The sequence below is a fragment of the Nelumbo nucifera genome, chromosome 1 (assembly GCF_055504915.1).
Source record: "Nelumbo nucifera cultivar China Antique chromosome 1, China Antique-T2T, whole genome shotgun sequence".
NCBI lineage: Eukaryota > Viridiplantae > Streptophyta > Magnoliopsida > Proteales > Nelumbonaceae > Nelumbo > Nelumbo nucifera.
In genome coordinates this window covers 106,911,280-106,930,249 of record NC_142649.1, presented here as the reverse complement: position 1 = coordinate 106,930,249, position 18,970 = coordinate 106,911,280, and the positions used below count along the sequence as shown (strand labels likewise).

Sequence of the window (18,970 nt, the reverse complement as noted above, 5' to 3'; positions counted from 1 at the left end):
AAATTCCAATTTGAGGAAGGTTGTGGCAGGATGTTTTGTCGCGTTGGATAAGGAAAAGAAAAACGGAGAGAGAAAAAAGAGAGCTGTCAGTCTATCGGCTGTGGCTGCAAGTTGCCCATCTATCACATTGGTATGGCCCTCCTTCCTTGTCCCCATCAATGATTAAAGATTAACCATTACTCTTCTCTTAAATGTTTAGAAGAAGATGACTTCCTCTAATCTATCTTCTAGAAAGAGTTAAGTTGTAATGAAAGCAACGGATAAGAACACAGCTAGTCTTGACAACTCTTGTAATCCCCTACCCAATTTTCTTTATGCACGAAAAATCAAAGGATCTGGAGTATATGAATTGAGAAGTCCGATGCAACTGGGTTTTATTTGCCATCATTTTCTTGATATGAAGTAAGAATTGAAAAAATTAAACAGAGAGATAGATGATATTTCATTGAGAGATTTGAGTTGTGTTTTGGATTGGTTGTTGGATAGATGTCAGGTGGCCGGTGCAGCATAGTTTGGTTCAGGAGGGATCTGAGGATCGAGGATAACCCTGCTCTTGCTGCTGGTGTGAGGGCAGGGGCTGTGATCGCAGTGTTCATATGGGCACCCGAGGAAGAGGGTCATTATTATCCTGGCAGGGTCTCAAGATGGTGGCTCAAGCAGACCTTGGCTCACCTTGATATTACCTTGAGGAGTCTGGGTACATCTCTTGTCACGAAGAGGTCTACTAATAGTGTCTCTTCTCTCATAGAGGTTGTCAAATCCACTGGTGCTACTCAGCTCTTCTTCAATGACCTCTATGGTAAGTTTCTTTCTACTTTCCTCTCTGTTTTTCTTTGTAATCACTTTTTCTTTCAACATTCTCTCTGAGATTGCCAGTTGCCCGTAACTTGTATTAATTAATATGCTTGTATTGTTAATTTTTGGGAAGTGTTATGATATTATATTTAATTTTTTCAATTAATGCGAAAAGTGTTCAAATAGTGCTTGTGATGTTTACAGTAAATGGTCTTCTATAATGATTTTTTTTCTTTCCTTCTTTTCTTTTTATATACAACAGAGTGCTGTTACTCATTATTATAGAATTATTTGATGTCTGGGATGCGTGTCTTTTGAGCTTCTTTTTTCATGTCTTTCCTATGTTGGTTCCCATCTTTTCTTCTTCTATCATGTTTCCCGAGTGGCTACCCATATCACCTATTTATTTGTGATTTTGCAGTATACTACTTATGGAAGTAGAGCGTCGATAACTTTGTAACCTGTTTTGTTGAGTAGAAGTTCAAATGTAAGAGAACTTCATTTCTGTGTTGCAGATCCCTTGTCACTTGTTAGGGACCACCAAGCAAAGGAGGTGCTGTCCGCTCAAGGCATAACTGTCCGTTCCTTCAATGCAGATTTGCTCTATGAGCCATGGGAGATTACAGATGTGGATGGTCGCCCATTCGCCACCTTCGTGGATTTCTGGAATAAGTGCCTTAGCATGCCTTATGATCCAGCAGCACCCCTGCTCCCTCCTAAAAAGATAATTTCAGGTTTGGTTTCCTCCAGGCCTACTACTTAGTCTTTCATTTTATAGCAAGTCCTAAACATTGTAGGTTAAATTGGATTAATTATAATGTTGTTTAGTATGTCTAATACTTAAAAGTTTTGTTTATCTTGTTATCAATTGTCAAGTTGGGTTTGTACTGTGGCATGGGAATAAACTTTAGAACATAAAGGTTACCCAATCTTCCTATATTTGTCAAATTCAAGAAAGATGAAAGAGTAAGAGTGGTGAGGGGCAGGAGCTGTCAAAGGAATGCTTAGCATATATGGAGATTACAGTAAGAAATGCTCAACAGTGAAGATAAAGCACATTCTGAGAAGATTGAAATTCTATTAATTATAAACGGTGTTGCTCACTAGCTGTAAACCAACCTTTTTTTAGCACCTATATTGCACCCTTTTTATACCACAAGGTGGTTCAGAATTTAGGACATACAAAAGTATATTTATGATTTTTACTATTTCCTTTTATTTTTTGGCTTCATTTTGCGCTTAGACCCAGTTAGTTGATTAACCAACTGTACATTATGAAAGATATTATATTAGAAAAAGGCAATTAGCATATACTTCCATTGGTGGAGTCCAGCTTCGGTCAGGGCAAAGCCCGTTCCAACAACCTTTACAGCCTTACGTTGGGAATATCTCCATACTTAGGTGATTTATTTCATGGGAGATATTCCCAATGCAAGGTTGTGAGGGGCTGTTCGAACGGTGTGGTTATTGAGTTCTAGATGTGGAAACCACCCATTTCCATTGTCTAGAATTGCCACTGAACTTTGGATTGATTAAGAAAATGGGTTTCCAAGGCCAGGTCTCTATTGTGAAGTCAGCCAAGACAGTAAATGCACCCCCCCCCCCAAAAAAAAAGGTCCAACTTTTCCCATCATGCATATTCTGTAAATAGCATCCACAGAATCTTTTTCTTTTTATGTATGTGTGTGTGATTTTTAGTGGTTCTCTTCTTAACTTGATTGTCAACTCTAATGTGGTTAATCCAGTCCTTTTTTTAATCAAAATCTCCATAATCTACTCTATGGTCAGAGGAATACAATAAAACAAATTCTAATATGTTTTGTTTGTATATATAAATGTTTTGTGTACTACTTTATCAGTGTATAATACAGTTTGTTTTTAGTTGTTATTCTTTGAACAACTACTTTTGTGCATACAGCTTACATTCAACTGTGCCTTGCAATCTTTCAGGTGATTTATCAAGATGCCCTTCAGACACTCTAGTGTTTGAGGATGAATCAGAGAAAGGAAGCAATGCACTTCTTGCTCGCGCATGGTCACCTGGATGGAGCAGTGCTGATAAGGCTCTAACCAACTTCATAAATGGACCATTGGTTGAGTACTCTGTAAACCGTAAGAAGGCTGATAGTGCTACAACGTCATTTCTCTCACCACATTTACATTTTGGGGAGGTGAGTGTGCGGAAAGTCTTCAATCTAGTCCGAATCAAACAGGTCATATGGGCCAATGAGGGGAACAAAACAGGTGAAGAGAGTGTCAACTTGTTTCTCAAGTCTATCGGTCTTAGGGAGTATTCGAGATACACGAGTTTTAACCATCCTTGCAGTCATGAAAGGCCTCTTCTTGGACACCTTAAGTTCTTCCCTTGGGTGGTTGATGAGAACTATTTCAAGGCATGGAGGCAAGGTCGAACTGGTTATCCTTTGGTTGATGCTGGCATGAGAGAGCTTTGGGCCACTGGTTGGTTACATGATCGAATACGAGTTGTGGTAGCTAGTTTTTTTGTGAAGGTCTTACAGCTGCCATGGAGATGGGGGATGAAGTATTTCTGGGATACCTTGTTGGATGCAGATTTAGAGAGTGATGCTCTTGGTTGGCAATATATATCTGGGACTCTGCCTGATGGTCGGGAGTTGGACCACATAGATAACCCACAGGTGCAGATGAATTGTCTTTCAAGATTCTAGCTCAGTTTGGTTCCCTTTTTGGTTTGGCTAATGTTCCATGGCCTTCTGGAGAAGCACTAACACATGAATGCACATGATCTCTACTAACTACTTTATGTGGCAACAAAAAGGAAAAAGAGAATGGGATTTAAAAAAAAAAAAGCTGAGTTGTCTTGGGCAAAGGGGCTTGTCTGCCTTGTTGTTGACTACATGCTAGGATGTCTTTTTTCTTCTGGATATGGCTTGTGGGAGAAAAATATTTATGATAGACAAGCCCTTTACAAGTAGACACTATGGCGTTACTCATTTGATCCAAGCCTATGATACCCAAATATGGATATTGACATGGGTACAGGATATGGGGATATAACTCTCAATTTCCTTTACTCCCAATGAATATGGGTACTGGTACCCCTTATATTATATGCTTGTAGAATGTTTTTGTATCTGGTCCTTGAAGCTGTCTTTCTTAGGACCTTTTTTTTCTTGAATAAAAGGATAGTGACAGTGGAGTTTCAGGCAGACTCTGTCTAGATATTTTCTTGCCAAATTTAATTAGAACTGCCCATGCAGTATCTGGTGTCAACTGTCTACTTTGGTACATATCGTGCCCGATACCAGTAAACTAGGTATGTGAAGGTTTTTGGGTATCATAGGTCCAATCATATCGTTACCTTCTTGGTTGATGGACTATGGTTTAGATATCAGAGTTCACCTTGTTGTTATTAGACACATGGGAACTCTGTCCTTTATTTTCATTGGCTAGCTTTCCATTTTAGTTTTGTAACAGAGCAATATCCTATGCTTATGTTAAATTGGACTATATACCTTCCATGTGGTAGCCTGCTGAGTAATGTGCCTATTGATGATGAGTGTAGGCCTTAGGTAAGAATAGATAAGAGTTTGTGTGGAAAGATTCAGCTATAATGCATTTGCCATCTGCACCTACATTATAGGTGTGGGAAATACTTGTACCAGGAAATTTTGTGCAGCATGGTAAACAAGGACATGCCTGCAAAAGAGTCAGCCACTCAAATGAATTATAACTGGATGGTTATAACCATAAACCATCCAATACAAAAAGCCCATTTATGGACAATTGTGTTTTTCTTTTTATTGAGTACTGGTACTCAAATAATGTCATAGATTGGATTCTTTGTTTATAAAAAAAAAAAAAGGAAGAAAAAGAATAATGGATGTCAAGGAAATACAGCTTAGGCTCTTCTTTTTGTTGAATGAAATTCCATAATTATAAAGGCCATTCTCCAATGTTGGTCTCAGCTATCTGTGGTCTTGGGAGGGGTAGACTGGATACGTTCCCAACCTTTGGCATTTTTTTTTGCACTAAAGTGGCCTCTTTCAGACTTGGACCAGCATTCTCATGCTTGCCAGCCCAAGGTTTTACCATTATACCAAGCAATGGCCCCTGCATTCCATGATTATGATATCCTAAATTTTTATTTTCTTTGTTCTTCTACTCATACTATGTATGGAAATAGTTTCTCATTTGGCAAGGCATTAAAGACACTGTTAAATAATAGAAATCATGCAAATTCCAGTGCCCAACTGGGTTACATGATTTGTCTGCTTAATCTTTTTTTTTGTACATTGACTTGATTAATTTCTGCTTTCTCATATTTATTTCTTGGTCTTTAACAGTTTGAAGGTTACAAATTTGACCCAAAAGGTGAATATGTACGACGGTGGCTTCCTGAACTTTCTAGGCTACCTACTGAATGGATACACCACCCATGGGATGCACCAGAATCTGTACTTCAAGCTGCTGGGGTGGAATTGGGCTCTAACTATCCACTACCCATTATAGGAATAGATGCAGCAAAATCTAGACTGCAGGAAGCTATTTTGGAGATGTGGCAGCGTGAAGCAGCTTCGAGAGCTGCAGCTGAGAATGGAACAGAGGAAGGACTTGGGGACTCTTCTGGTTCACATCGATTTGCCTTCCCTCAATATGTGCAAATGGAGGTGGAACGTGAGCCCATCAGGAACAACCCAGCAACCATGATTCAACGATACGAGGATCAGATGGTCCCTAGCATGACTTCATTTCTAAGAGTTGAAGAGGAGGAATCTTCTGTGGATTTCAGATACCTGCCTGGGGATAGCAGACCAGAAGTACCAGCAAATTTAGATTTAGGTTTGGACTCAAGGAGAGAAACATCAAATCAAGGTGGTTCACAAATTGTTAGGTACAATGACACATTTCCACTGTTTAATGCTACGCGAGGGCTACAAGATGTTGAAGACTCCACAGAATCTTCAAGTAGCAATAGTGGTAGAAAAGGGAGAGATGGGGGCCTAGTTCCAGTTTGGTCTCCTTCAGCTCCCTCCGCTTCTAGTTCTAGCTATTCAGAGCGGTTTGTGGGCGAAAATAGTGGTCTTGGAAGAAGCTGATCTTATATGCAGAGGCATCTCAGTCCCACCAACTAGTGAATTGGAGGCAGCTTTTGCAAACTTGGTAACAAATTAACTCCTGAGTATTCAATTGGACTAGGATAGGCCCCTGTTAATTGTTTTGGTGTTTCTTGCAATTCTATGTGATCCAATTTAATTAATTGTTTGGGCTAATGATTTAAAAACCCTGAGCTGTAGGAGTTATGTTTCTGATACCCAGAACTCTTAACTGTTTTGAATAGTTCTGATGCTAAATACATTCCACTACTGAGAATCTTGAAATACTTTCTGATATTTGATTTTAGCATTTCTTTATTTCTCTATACATGATTTCCCCTGGAAGCCCCCCAATTTTTTCTGGTGTAAAATCGTTTAGCTACATGTCTTTTGGTGTCACGTTTTTAAAGATAAATTTGTTCAATATATCTTAGAATTTATTTACATTAATTATTTTCACATCATTTAGCTTAAAACTTTTGAGGATCTCTCCAATAAAACCCCTGAGCATGATTGAAAAGAGGAAGGGGTTGCCCTTCTACAACTACAACAAGATCTTGGTAAATTACAAAATTGTTTTTTGGATTCTTCATAAACGTATCTGATTCATACCTTGCTAACAGATAAAACATTTACAAACTGCAGGACAAGAAACTGGGAGGCAGATAATGCTGTGCTACCTAATACCATAGGCTAGTCTACTGATGGACCAACTCCTAATTTACAATGTTCTCCATATCTTTCTCCTTCTTCTTCTCTGCAGTTCGACCTCCAACCAAAATGTCTGCAATACAAAGTTGATACTGGGGATCTAAGTCATCCAATTCATTGTCCCCTTTTTTTTTCTTTTCCTGTTTGTATCATATATTAGCTCTGTTGTATAGTTATTGGTATTCTCCTAAGGAAAGAAGAGTGCTACCAAGGTGTGGTATATAATAAAACCATGTTGTTGCCTCGTTTTTTATGAAGAAGGCAGGTACACTTGCTACCATCCATTTCCAAGTGATCTGGGGCCTCTTGCTCTATACTTGGTTTTTTTTTCACGTCACATAACTAACTTGTGTAGGATTTTGATAACTTGATTCAATTATGCGATGACAAGATTGAGGGTTTGCAGTGTAGCATCCAGTCTGATATCTTGTATCCTGGTAAACTGCACAAAAAACCTATGCACCCTAACAAATTCGTTTCTCCTTAGTGATGCTGTCCATCACAGGCTTACTCTTGTTAGCTCAGTAATTAAAGATTTCACTTTTAATGCTTAAAAGTTGACAGAAAAGTTTATTTTCTGACGGTAGAAAAAGAAAACCATAAGAGTCTATGGATGATCTATCAAACCAATGGATTCATCAACAATTTGTTTCTTAATCTGGCTCTTCTTTCTTATACACTACTGGGTTATTTATCTTATTTTGTTGATGATTCATTTCATGGGAGATTACCGATGACCCAGGTTGTGTTTGATACCATTACTGTTTCTACTTGAAACGTTTTGGGCTGATCAGTATAAATTGGTGAAAAATGTGTTGTCACATCACATTTGAGAGTCACTTAGAAAAATGCATATGTGAGGCTGATCATGTTAAAATGTCAAATTGGCATTTCTGAAGAGCAATTTGTATTGGTCAACACAAAATGCTTCAGGTAGAAAAAAGAAAAAAAAAAACTCTTAACCAATTTATATCAAACAACCCAAAATGTTTCAAGTAAAAACAGCAATAGTACCAAACACAACCATGTATCTGAAAAATCTCTTAACCAATTTGCATCGAACAACCCAAAATGTTTCAGGAAAAACAGCAATAGTACCAATACAACCCCCGTGTTGGCATCCCTCCAAAATTGGGAAGCATGAGATCATATGCACCCTGCTCTGCCCCCCACCCCTGATTTTACGGGCAGGCATTGGTGTATAGCTCTGCAATGGAATTCAGAAATCTGCATTGAGCCTGTCTGTACTTTTCCGAAAAAAAATATGGTAGATTTTATATTATTTTCAATTTTGTATTTTTTAATTGTTAATGTGTTTTTTTTTTATAATTTGATGTATTGTTTGTTGACATTTTTGCAATAAAAAATAAAGATGAACAGCAAGAGAAAAAATAACATATCAGGTATCATCTGGCTATGGACCAGGCTTTTCCTGGATTTCATTTTTAGGCTCATGAATAATGTAAGTCAGCCTGGCTTAAGCAGGATTTCATTGGTGGTTTGTCAATTGGGACCAATTGTTGAATGTCTTTATCGCTTTAAACTGATCTATGGCAGAAGCCGCAGAACTAAAATTCTAATTTTACCAAAATTAGAATGATGACAATCATAAATAAGAGAGAAGTAATTTCGCACAATTTGTTAAGAACTTTTCCTCAATTTTCTATTAATAAGTAAGGAGATAGAAAACAAGTTGAAATATTTTCTTTAATTCCTCAAGAGGCCTTGTAGATTCTAAACATTCTATGGACCACAATGGTTTGGATCAGTTAAGTAGAATATTCTTTTGTATCAATTCTATAAATAGAGACCAGCTTTTTGCACATGCTCGTTCACTGATATTACTTAATAGGAATGCACACCTTTTACGTTTTCTGCAGGCCCAAGAAGCAGTGATGCACAAAAGGAGTACAAAAAGCAGGTCAAATTCACTAGGAGTGCAAAGAACCCCTCTTACCCCCCATCCTCACCCAAAAAAAAAGGGTGCAAAGAGCCCCAAAAGAAAGATTGTTTTTTCTGGGTAGAAGTTGGACCATGAATTCAAGGGTTCTAAAAAGTTGAAAAAAGTATGCAACTGTACCATGGCTTATCCTTGCATTACTGTCTGTCACTTTTCTTTCTGGGACCTCATGTTGGCGTATGTGACCCGACCTGAGGTGCATAAAGGAAAGTCAATGTAGCATTGTTCATTTGATATTTTAGTTCTGAATTATTTGATTCGATGTTCTCTCTATGTCAATGTCCTCTTTCTAGTTTTTATGGCCAAAAATCAACTTGAACAGAAATGTCATTTCAATCCTTTGATAGGATAGACGAAAAGTAGTAGTTGAAAAATAGTTCTACTTTTCTACAAACAAACGAATGCCCTCAACGAGTTGAGATTAAGTAGACCTGTTCATAGCCGGATAGTTCAACGGGCCGGACCGGGGCCCAATCTGTATTGGACATAATTTTAAAACCACAGGTTCAGGCTCAATCAGCTATCCGTCTCCGGCCTGGTCCATTTTTTGCCAGGCTTGAACATAATTTTAAACCCACGTGCTCAGGCTCAGCCAACTCAGGCCCGGGCTTTTGACGCCTGACTAAACCTGAACCCGGCCCAATAATATTAATATTTTATATATTTCTTTGTTTCACTTATCTTTTCTAAAACCATAGAAAGATCTTTCAATATTTTTAACTTTAAATTCATTTAATATATATATAAATCAGGTCCCCAGCAAAGTCTCTCTCTTTCTCTCTCTAAAAACACAAGACTGACAATTTCTAGTTAATCCACCATGTGAAATCCAACAGTGCACAAAACAAATAAAAAAAAAAGAGGAATTACGAATCCTCATCCCATAAGAAAGAAATAAGAATGCATGGTTAAATTCCGAGGAAGTATGATAATAACTGCTGCAGTGCAAGGTGCCCATTGTCCACTGAACTCCATTCTCAGAGAAACAATCAACAAATCTGTTGTACACAGCACACAGGGCAGAGGGTACACTGCACTGCAGATATGAGATAATTCCATCCCACCACTGACCACCGTAGATAGATTATAGATTAGCCAACTGCATTCACAAGACTATCTTCACTCTTGAGCTGCTTAAACCAAGCAACCAGCCCCTGCTTTTCAAATATGCATGTTATATGTCAACCACCTTATAATTAATCGCTGTTAAATGCTTTTTCTTTTCCAAGGGAATAGACATAATACTACATGATTTAATTATATGGAATAGACATAATATTACTCTCTTTGAGTCTTGATGCAAGCCAAACCATGCCAAAAGAGTTTCCAGCAAATGAGAGCTATAGAGGGAGAGGGATGGCATTGAATTGATGACTGCTAGCATCTTCGTTTCACTCAATGGGATGATACTGATCAGAAACAGAAACACGCCTGGGGGGAAGCTTCCGAAGGATGAAGAGCACCAGAGAAGATGGAACTATCTCAACCAACTGAACGCAGCCCAAAATAACAATTTAGAGATTGAAATGAATCAGCATTCAAGAAGAAAAAGATGGCACTAGTTCTCGTTAAAATAGACCATGTATTTGCCACTATCTGTGTCTCGCTTTTTAATTTCTATTACATAACAGAACTTATTTTCAACAAGGCACCAGTGGTCTAGTGGTAGAATAGTACCCTGCCACGGTACAGACCCGGGTTCGATTCCCGGTTGGTGCATTTTTGTTTCTTTTATTTTTTATTTTTTTAACTATTACCCACTTGGTATTAGTAAGATGGAGTACTCCCTTTTCTAACACCTCCCAATGCATGATGCATCATAAATATTGCACCCATACAGATAAATGCCACATAAAGATTAAAAGACCATCAATCAGATTGAGATTACCGTGTAATAAACAAAATTGAGGAGGGGATGGTTCAAGACATCAATGTCAGCATGCTTGTCAAATGCAGATAAAGCAACCTACAAGACAAACCCATGAAGATTTTTGGGTCTACACTCTACAAAAGTTTCATTCATAGATGTAAAAATCATGAAAAGAAAGCCAACTTACCACAAAGCATCTTATCAAGAAACATGTGCAACAAATCCCAGTTACAGAAGCAACCTACCAGGAAGATGGGTTTAACAATCAAACTGTATACCATAAAACAGAATGAAATGAAACAACAAAGATGGGATGGAGTATCATTGTTCTTAAATTATAGCAATTTTATTATGATATGGTTGTGGGTTATGATTTATGAAGCAAAAGTAGGGGGATGTTGATAAGTGGAAGAGTGCAAGGAAAAAGAAGAGCATAATCCTAGGGATCCATAGGGTTGAATTATGAATACAATAATAGAAGCAGTACAGGAAATTGCTCTCTCTCTCTCTCTCTGGACATTGAGGAATATCACTTGGAAACTGGTCTGATTCTATGTCTTTGTTTTTTGTTTGAAGCACCTTCTAGGAGTAGTGGAGTACATTCAGTTCTACTGAAGATGTCTAATTCACATTTCACTGGGATTTCCCCGTTGGGTTTGGTCATTTCAGGTTAAATTAAAAAATAAATAAATAAATGAAATCCTTTTAAGTAAAACAATAAAGAGTATTATATGGCGCTTAAAACAATTGTCAAAACACAAAGGACCTATGGCTATGGCAATTACTTGACTGCCATATCCACAACAATGATGGCACAAGTAGTAGATTTACATGTTCTGATTCTCTAACAACAAATACAGTTCTATTAATCATTTCTCACACTTCCTGGATAAAGGTAAAACAAAATTCAAATATGCACACCCAGTTTACAAACCTCATATAGCTTTTTTTGACGTCCTCTAGATTCAATTGGGAAGCGCCTCAGCATGAAGAATAACCTGAAAGGCATTAAGACAATTTCAAACATACATATCATTACATGGAAAAGAAACTTAGAAATTTCTTCTTCTTTTCTCCAGTTAGGATTGTGCTGACATGAAAAGCAAAAGAAAATAAGAAAGAGAAAGAAAAAGAAGGGAAAAGGAGGAGAAACAGTAGAGAGAAAGATGGAAAGACATAGAGGGAAAACAATCAAGAGAAGTCCTTCAAATCTTCAATCTCTTGAGAGTCGACCCAAAGATATTTTCTCATTCATTGAGAGTCAAAATTACAACTACGTCCCCAGTTACATAAGCTGAAGATAGGAGAGAAGAAATAAAATGAAAAAAGACAAATCTTCCCGTGCCGACTAAGACTAACAAGGATCATTTATTACCTTCCACCATATATCAAGAATCCAAGAGCAGCAAAGAAAGAAATAACTGCAATAGAGAAGTTGGTTCAGCAACACCATTGTCTAAACTTCTACTTTCTTATAATTAATGTTTCAATGGAAAAGGGATCTATCATTATATCTTACAGCAGAGTACCAAGTTAAATATCTTCATCCAGAAAAATGTAAGATCATCAACTTTTCATGTACTAAGAGGCCACTTTAGTACACAAAAAAAAAAAGTTCTAGAAAAGAATTTTGGCAATAATGATTTTGAAACAAAAGAAAAAAAGAAAATTAGCAATAATGACCTGAAAAGAAGAGTTTAGCAACTGCCACTGCAATGGGCTTCTGACTTGGTCTTAGATATATCCAGATGCATACCTATCACAAAAGATAAACTAATAAAAGTGACTACAGGAAAAGCAACCTAGTGAAACCTTAAAATCAATGTGGCTTTTATCAAGTTCATAGATCAAAAGGTTTCATCCCATACCTGTACAAAGTACATAACTCCATTAACAATAAAATACACAGGTCTAAGTTTATTTGTGGGAAGGCTTCTAGCCTGGACTCAAAAATATCAAAATACCATCCCATTAATATCAATTTCCCAAACCCAAACAGATAAATTATGAAGTAGAGATCATGATATTGAGAATAGAAGTACCTGGTGATATATCTCTGCCCAGAACAAGACAAGCAATGTGTATGTTGAGAAAAATAGAAGTCCAGGGATATCCAGAAGTATCATCTCAAATATCTGTACTAAAATTAAATTCTGTGATAGTACACTAGCAAAAACAAGGGAATCAGTTAAACAACTATTTGTAAAGGAGACAGTTGATGTTGGAAAACCCTAAACCTATACCAGAAAAAGAGAACCTTTCTTCTGTATTGTCCAGTCCAAACTGCAGAGGTGAATTTCATAAGAAGTTTACAGACATAAGCTGACAAATGGTAAAAACACCTGGGTGCATTTGCAGCAGTATGCATTCATGTACAGGTTGAACTACATCAGACCTCTAAGCTTGGAACTTACGGACCTCTTGAAACTATGATCTTGCACCAGCATAATATTACCTTGATGCATTCTGTTTTAAACATGCAAGGGCCATTCACAATTGGAATCATTTACTGGGAAGTCCACACATTTTCATATATTTGTTCCTCAATATATGTTTGTGAAAACAAAAATTCTTTAGTATACCATATGAAGGTCATTCAAGCAGAAATAAATGTGCATGACTTTGCAAATCTGGCATGAGCAGAATGCCAGAATCCCTGCTAAAGAAACCTTATTAGAACAACCCTAGCGGATTGTTACAATTAGGTTTTCCTCCCCTAATCTAGCTATGATCTGGATGGTATCTCATGCAGGATTTATGAGAACAAGACTTTTGGAGAATACTCCTTCAGGTCAAGAATAGCTCAACTTAGGTGGTCAACAATCACAACTAAGAATTTGAGTTTTCTCATTTGTGACAATAGAATGATTGCTAGTCTGCAGTTCTGCTATCATAAGAATAGACTCGGAGGCTTATCTTTTAAGAATTGCATGCCGGTACAAATATAAACAATCCAGTAAGGTTTCTAATCTAATGCCCAATTTTATGGCTCTTAGAAGTACCTATTAGGCTTTCTCTAACACTAAAAGCTTAGGTTTCTAATCTTATGCTCAATGTTATTCCCAGTTGGATAACACTCAAAATGGTAAAATTGCATGGTATAAGCTCAAGAACGGCTATTGAATATGCAGTTTCAGCTAGTTTTCAGAAATTGCAGGGGTTTATATATAAAATTAAAATTAAACGAAGGAATCTGAACATCAATTCTTTTGGAAGAATTTACCATATTCTTATATCAATTTTTTGTATGTGATGCTCATATAACATGAAAAACATTACTGACTTAAGGAGGTGACCCAGGAGAGGCACTGCTTATGTGGCTTCTTAGAATCAATCAGAAAACATATGAAGTAACAGATGAGCAAGCTCATATACTTGATTCCAATTATGAATATTTGGCATAATAAGGGAAAGAGATACTGTAAATAGAGTACTACAGTGCTAACTGCAATAACCCATCAAACCATTTATGGTCTATTGATAGGTCCAAAACAGATCAGAGCCTGTTCTTGCACTTTGTATATAACATGCATCCCCAACTCTAACAAGATTTGCACCTCTTTCTTATCTGCTCCCTCACTACTTTGATAGGTTGGAATGTCTGTTATCTCCTGTATCGTGAATGTTTCATCAACCCTCTGTTCTCAGAATTTTCACTTTATTAATCATCGCATTTTCATGAGCATCTGCTAAACTAAATGTAATGTTTTCTGATATATCACTTTAACTTATAAATCCTATCTTCTCCAGTCAATTAGATTATGATAGCATAACATATATTATCATTGAACAACTGATTGCTGCTTCCCTTGGGATCTTTCCATCTTTAGAATAGAAAAACTTTAAACTTCAAAGTTATGAAATACATATTCTTCAGATAGATAACACCAAAGACAGGTTAGCCATCTAAGACCAAGAAGCTTACTTTTGGCCTGAGGAAAAACACTTTCTTGTAGAGTCCAAAGAGTATAGCACGCACTGTCAACATGCAATTTAGCCTTAGAAAGCATGGAAGAAAACAAACTCAACATTTAGGCTGAGTTTGGAAGGAGTAAAAATGCAAATATGTAGAGTGCAAAACCATATATTTTGTATGTATTTACGCTGTACATATTTGCATTTGTACTGCTTCCAAACTGAGCCTTAATGCAGTATACAGTATTAAATTCAGTCTCTTACACCCATTCACAACAAAATTCATCAAGTGGAAGGCCTTTTGTGTTGTCCAACCATATCCTGGTACTCTCATCTGAATCCGGGTAAGCTGAACCTGTAAATCACAGACCCAAATAATTTTCATGTCAATGATGCAGGACAAGAAATGAACAAAAATAAAAAAGGATATATGATTGGCTTTGGTGAATTAGAAACAAAGAAGACATTTGCATTATGATCCTAACCCAGGTGCAAGAAAAAATGACAGCTTATAAACAATTTAATTGGGAATAAACAGCAAGGTTAAGAACATGCCCTCTAACCGATTGAAGGTAATATTTTAAGGGACCCCAATAAATAGTCAGTGCAGTTCAAACTAATTTCTAAGCTCTTAAATGAGAAATAAAAGTATGCATTGTTGAAATGACTGCAGTTAAATAACCCTCTAAAACATTTAGGGCCTGTTTGGTTGTCATTCCCTCCCCCTCCCTTGGGAATGAAATCCCATTCCAGCTTTTATTCCAATTCCCATTCTGGTTCCTCTCTGAACTAAACAGACTATGGTAATAGATCATTCCAATTCCAAAGGATTTTGGTTCCAATTCCGACTGTGAAGCAAACGGGCCCTTAATATCAGCTAGGTGAAGACTGATAAGGAAGCAATATAAAGTATAATCTTGCAAAGAGAAAAGTCTGCTTCAAGTTTATCCATAGGTGATTCTCCACCAGAAGAAAAAAGAAAGAAAGGATGAAAGAAAGAAGAAATCAACAGTGGGTGCAACTAAAAGATACCAACAAATCTTAACTAAGCATGTTGTGGTTTAACATTTACAATTTTGAATGTAAACTCTGGCATTCTCCAACTAGTGTTTATCTCAAGGATCAAGTCACATTCACATTTGGTTGGGCTTAATAGGGCGTGTTCATCACTATATATGATTTTTTTTTATAGGTATGTGTATGATTTTTTTTAAAACAAAATACAACTGCTACATCAGCAAAAGCATAATCTATGCCGATGGTAGCTATTGTTTTTGTTTAAAAAAAAAATCATACATATTGGCAAACACCCTCTGAGTAAGCCACTACTCTGATGCCATAATTCAATATCTCTTTTGAAGAAAAGGTGATCAAACAAGAAAAAGAAGAAATATACAAATCACTATTTCATTTAAATGACTTATTTACTTTTTTTAATTACTAAGTTACAGTAAGCTTGAACTTGAATAGGTCTCTGCAATTTAAAGTTTTCAGTGGAAATCGAATAGATGTATAGATTGCTTAAATAATTAAGTAATCATTTCAATAAAATACCTAGAGTTGACATTATGGAAAGAATTCACCTCGGAAGTTTTAAGAAGAGTTCAAAAGCTAAGAAAACTCCAAAATAGAGTTTTTCTTTCTACATGAAAGACACATACATAATGTATAATGGTGGTTTCTGGTTATTGTTCAGATGCTAAAAACAAGATGTCGGTAATACATCATGGAATAAATATGCAGTTCAACCTCAATTCTGTCATTTCCTTAAAGATAGAGAGATTATGGTGGCATTTGGTATCATTTCCGGTGTCCCAGAAACCAAAAAAACAACTATTTCTGCTCTCCTAACAATCAGAAACAGTATTTTGATGGAACTTCACCAAAATGCCGACTGAATTTGTGATCATTTTGGCACTACAACAAAGTTACTGTCATTATTTTACATAATTAAAAATCAAAAAGCAACTTCAAACCACTGGAAATTTTTCTTAGGTTTTGTTTGCAGTGCAAGTCTGAACTAGTTACAAATTTTGCACCAGTTCAGTTTTGTATCTGTTAGTTTATAATTATGATTTGCATTCCTACCTTATACCAAATTTGTACGTCTCATCTGCATCTGCACTCACTGGCGATGCGAATTTTGCATCCCAAAAGCTGATGCAAAATTTGCATCACCTTTATCCTACATCAATTCTCTCTCGTATAAAGTGGGGAAGACATCATCTTGCTTCCTACCTCACTTCCAAACAAATAACCCTCGTCTACCTCAAAAAAAAAAAAAAAAAAAGGCCCCTTCTTGGTATTTCTTGATTCGCATAAAGCCTTAAGTAACTACTAGCTAGCTACCACTACTACTACACTGTAATACGACCAGGGAAGAACATAGCTCTTGCGAAACAGAGCTGTATCATCCTTTATTTCTTGCAAAATATTGACTCTTCCTATGTCATCTCAGCTCTAGAAAAGTTTCTGGAAGATGATTAGTAAACCATTTCCTTCATACAAGAATGAATTCTCAACTCCTACATATTTATATATTTATAATTTCAACTTTTCAAGCTCAAGCAAGTGTTCACAAATAAAACAATCATATTTCCAAATCTATCTGGTCACCAAGAGATTAGAGCATCTATCGCCTCTCAGTTTCTGCATATAGTACTAAAGCTTCTATCACGGTATATATATATATATATATATAGTACCAACCCAGTACTTAAGCTTCCCCAAATCTGATTCATACATCATCTCCTGGTCATCTTAATTAATACGATCGACCCTTGACAATAATAAACATGAAACATTCAAAAATTCCACAAGACAATCTCAAAGAAATAGGAAGAAACATAGAAGAAATTACCAAGGCGACGAAGGCAACAAGGGCGTATAAAGCGCAGAGAGTGTAGAAAAAGCCTTCCTGTCGCTGTTTGGAGTTGTCATTCTCATTCGTCCACCAGTCGAACGAATATGGGACTACTTCTCTGTAATTCCACATTCCGTTCTTGAAGACGAAGCGTTCGATTCGCACCAGCGACGCCATTAACAAATCTAAGTAGCTAGTGTGAGCATTAAAGTGAACAACTGAAAGTTCAGATGTTATTTCTACCAAAAATAAGTGCAGATGTTACATGTAATAATACAAGAAAGAGTGAACGACAGGACACGTAGAGACGAGAGTGTGGACACATGCAGCAGACAAGTTGCCACGTTTTGGGTAACGACGGGTGTTCCGACGTCGTGGCATGTCCGGCCGTCAATTGCTTCGCCTCTGCAGGCTCTGCTCTGCTTGTTAACGGATAAGCTCTATCTTGCTGTTAATCACAAAACCGGCGCCGGGACTCGTGCCATGCATGCAGAATCCATACCGGCGTCGGGACTCGTGCCATGCAAATAAATTGAAGGCCGGTGATCCCATGACCAATTTATACTTCATAGTTCCGGTTAGCTCAATATCTAACCCGGCCCACTATTAGGGGTGCGAGTCGGGCCGGGTTAGACCGGAACCTCAACCAATCCAAAGTATTTTGGGATTGGGTTATATCGGGCTGGATTCGGGTTGGCCATGAGTTTATTGCATTAACCGGCCACGAGTTGAGCTTGAGCTTAATAAAATTCGACTTGTGAGGATTACAAGGCTAATCAAGTATATATACATAGAGTGTCATCTGGGCAACTGAAGGAGACCCTTGACTCCACACATCAGCTACTAGGGAGACTTTGGCTCAGCATTCAGTAGCTGAGGGAGAGCTGCAATTAAAAGTAGCCAAGTTCAAACTTCCAAATTGTTTACTCGAACCGAACTCAAGTTCAAGTTTTTAATTCAAATCAAGCTCGAACCTGATAATTTACTAGCAAGCCGAGCTTGAATAGCCAAGTATTCGACTCTATTTAAATCCACTCCTAACCACAAAACACGCACACACAAATGCATTGCATGTGCGGATGTGCCCCCGACTAGAAAAATAGAATATGTAAATAAATAAACCTACTTCAAAGAGGAAATTATATATGTATCTATCACATGCTTTGTTATACTCGTTTGGCTTGTATAAGCGCAATTATATCATGCTTAACTGATTCCTATTTCATTTGAACACTAAGAATCATCCGTTGTTTTTGTTTGTACATTCTAATCCAGGAAGCTCTTTAAATCATGAAGCAAGGGAAAAAAAAACTGTTTTATCTCACTTAAATTTGAAAAAGCAGCAAAGTCGGATATCTGAAATCATGAATGGGTGATGATTTGAATGGTTCAACCATTTGAATTAAATGTAAATTGTAAATACTGTCCAAAAAAATAATATGAAGAGTGTTTTTTTTCTTCCTTTGGCAATTCTTGTCAAAAGATTTTAAGAATCAAGATGGATCATCAAATAGATATCAACTAAAACTACGACCCTATTCAGGTGTTGCAATTTCTAACCCAACCCTTGTGACCCATCCGACTAGAGTGCAACTTGGGTGAGGTTTTGGGAATTAATTTGTTAAGTTTTTAATGGGCCCAAGCCCTAATTCAAGCCCGATGTAATTGAATCTTCAAATTGGGCAATCCAATTTGCAACCCTTTATCCACAACCCAACATGGGAAAAGTCTTACGGTGCCGCCTACCTCAATTTATTATTTCGATAGAGGTTTTAACCAAA

General features: G+C 37.1%; 2 protein-coding genes and 1 non-coding gene across 6 annotated transcripts; 2 read left to right on the top strand and 1 right to left on the bottom strand.

Annotated features, from left to right (window-relative positions):
* The first annotated feature begins 217 nt into the window (after positions 1–217).
* LOC104606024 (cryptochrome-1-like) lies at positions 218–6,872 on the top strand. Of its 2 annotated transcripts, XM_019199210.2 has the most exons (6): positions 218–799; positions 1,311–1,529; positions 2,746–3,452; positions 5,121–5,937; positions 6,340–6,430; positions 6,516–6,656. In XM_019199210.2, the coding sequence occupies exons 1-4, from the start codon at positions 487–489 to the stop codon at positions 5,871–5,873; spliced, it is 1,992 nt and encodes a 663-aa protein (XP_019054755.1). In that variant the 5' UTR covers positions 218–486; the 3' UTR covers positions 5,874–5,937; positions 6,340–6,430; positions 6,516–6,656. The 2 variants fall into 2 exon arrangements, with proteins under 2 accessions (XP_019054755.1, XP_019054754.1); XM_019199209.2 differs by lacking the exon at positions 6,340–6,430 and having other exon boundaries at positions 6,516–6,872.
* Positions 6,873–9,243: 2,371 nt separating this feature from the next.
* Positions 9,244–17,434, bottom strand: LOC104605996 (tobamovirus multiplication protein 1-like). Of its 3 annotated transcripts, XR_736720.3 has the most exons (12): positions 17,187–17,432; positions 14,591–14,681; positions 14,337–14,389; positions 12,454–12,546; positions 12,280–12,351; positions 12,095–12,167; positions 11,787–11,832; positions 11,346–11,409; positions 10,599–10,652; positions 10,430–10,507; positions 9,824–10,031; positions 9,244–9,695 (listed from the first exon to the last, which is right to left on the bottom strand). XR_736720.3 is itself a non-coding variant. In XM_010270979.3 (11 exons), exons 1-11 carry the CDS (start codon positions 17,364–17,366, stop codon positions 9,933–9,935), a joined length of 903 nt encoding a protein of 300 aa, XP_010269281.1. In that variant the 5' UTR covers positions 17,367–17,432; the 3' UTR covers positions 9,660–9,932. The 3 variants fall into 3 exon arrangements, 2 of the variants coding, with proteins under 2 accessions (XP_010269281.1, XP_010269282.1); XM_010270979.3 differs by having other exon boundaries at positions 9,660–10,031; XM_010270980.3 differs by lacking the exon at positions 12,280–12,351 and having other exon boundaries at positions 9,660–10,031; positions 17,187–17,434.
* On the top strand, positions 10,190–10,260 carry TRNAG-GCC (transfer RNA glycine (anticodon GCC)). The gene has a single exon. It is a non-coding gene; the product is annotated as a tRNA-Gly (tRNA).
* Positions 17,435–18,970: the final 1,536 nt, after the last annotated feature.

Bases quoted from the DNA above. Each gene is read 5' to 3' on its own strand.
- LOC104606024 (XM_019199209.2), top strand. From the start codon at position 487: ATGTCAGGTGGCCGGTGCAGCATAGTTTGGTTCAGGAGGGATCTGAGG. The intron at 800-1,310 runs GTAAGTTTCTTT...TCTGTGTTGCAG, and splicing joins CTTCTTCAATGACCTCTATG to ATCCCTTGTCACTTGTTAGG. The intron at 3,453-5,120 runs GTGCAGATGAAT...GGTCTTTAACAG, and splicing joins ACCACATAGATAACCCACAG to TTTGAAGGTTACAAATTTGA.
- LOC104605996 (XM_010270979.3), bottom strand. From the start codon at position 17,366: ATGGCGTCGCTGGTGCGAATCGAACGCTTCGTCTTCAAGAACGGAATG. The intron at 14,390-14,590 runs GTAAGAGACTGA...GCATGTTGACAG, and splicing joins GAATTTTGTTGTGAATGGGT to TGCGTGCTATACTCTTTGGA. The intron at 11,833-12,094 runs GTCATTATTGCT...TCTCTATTGCAG, and splicing joins TGCTAAACTCTTCTTTTCAG to TTATTTCTTTCTTTGCTGCT.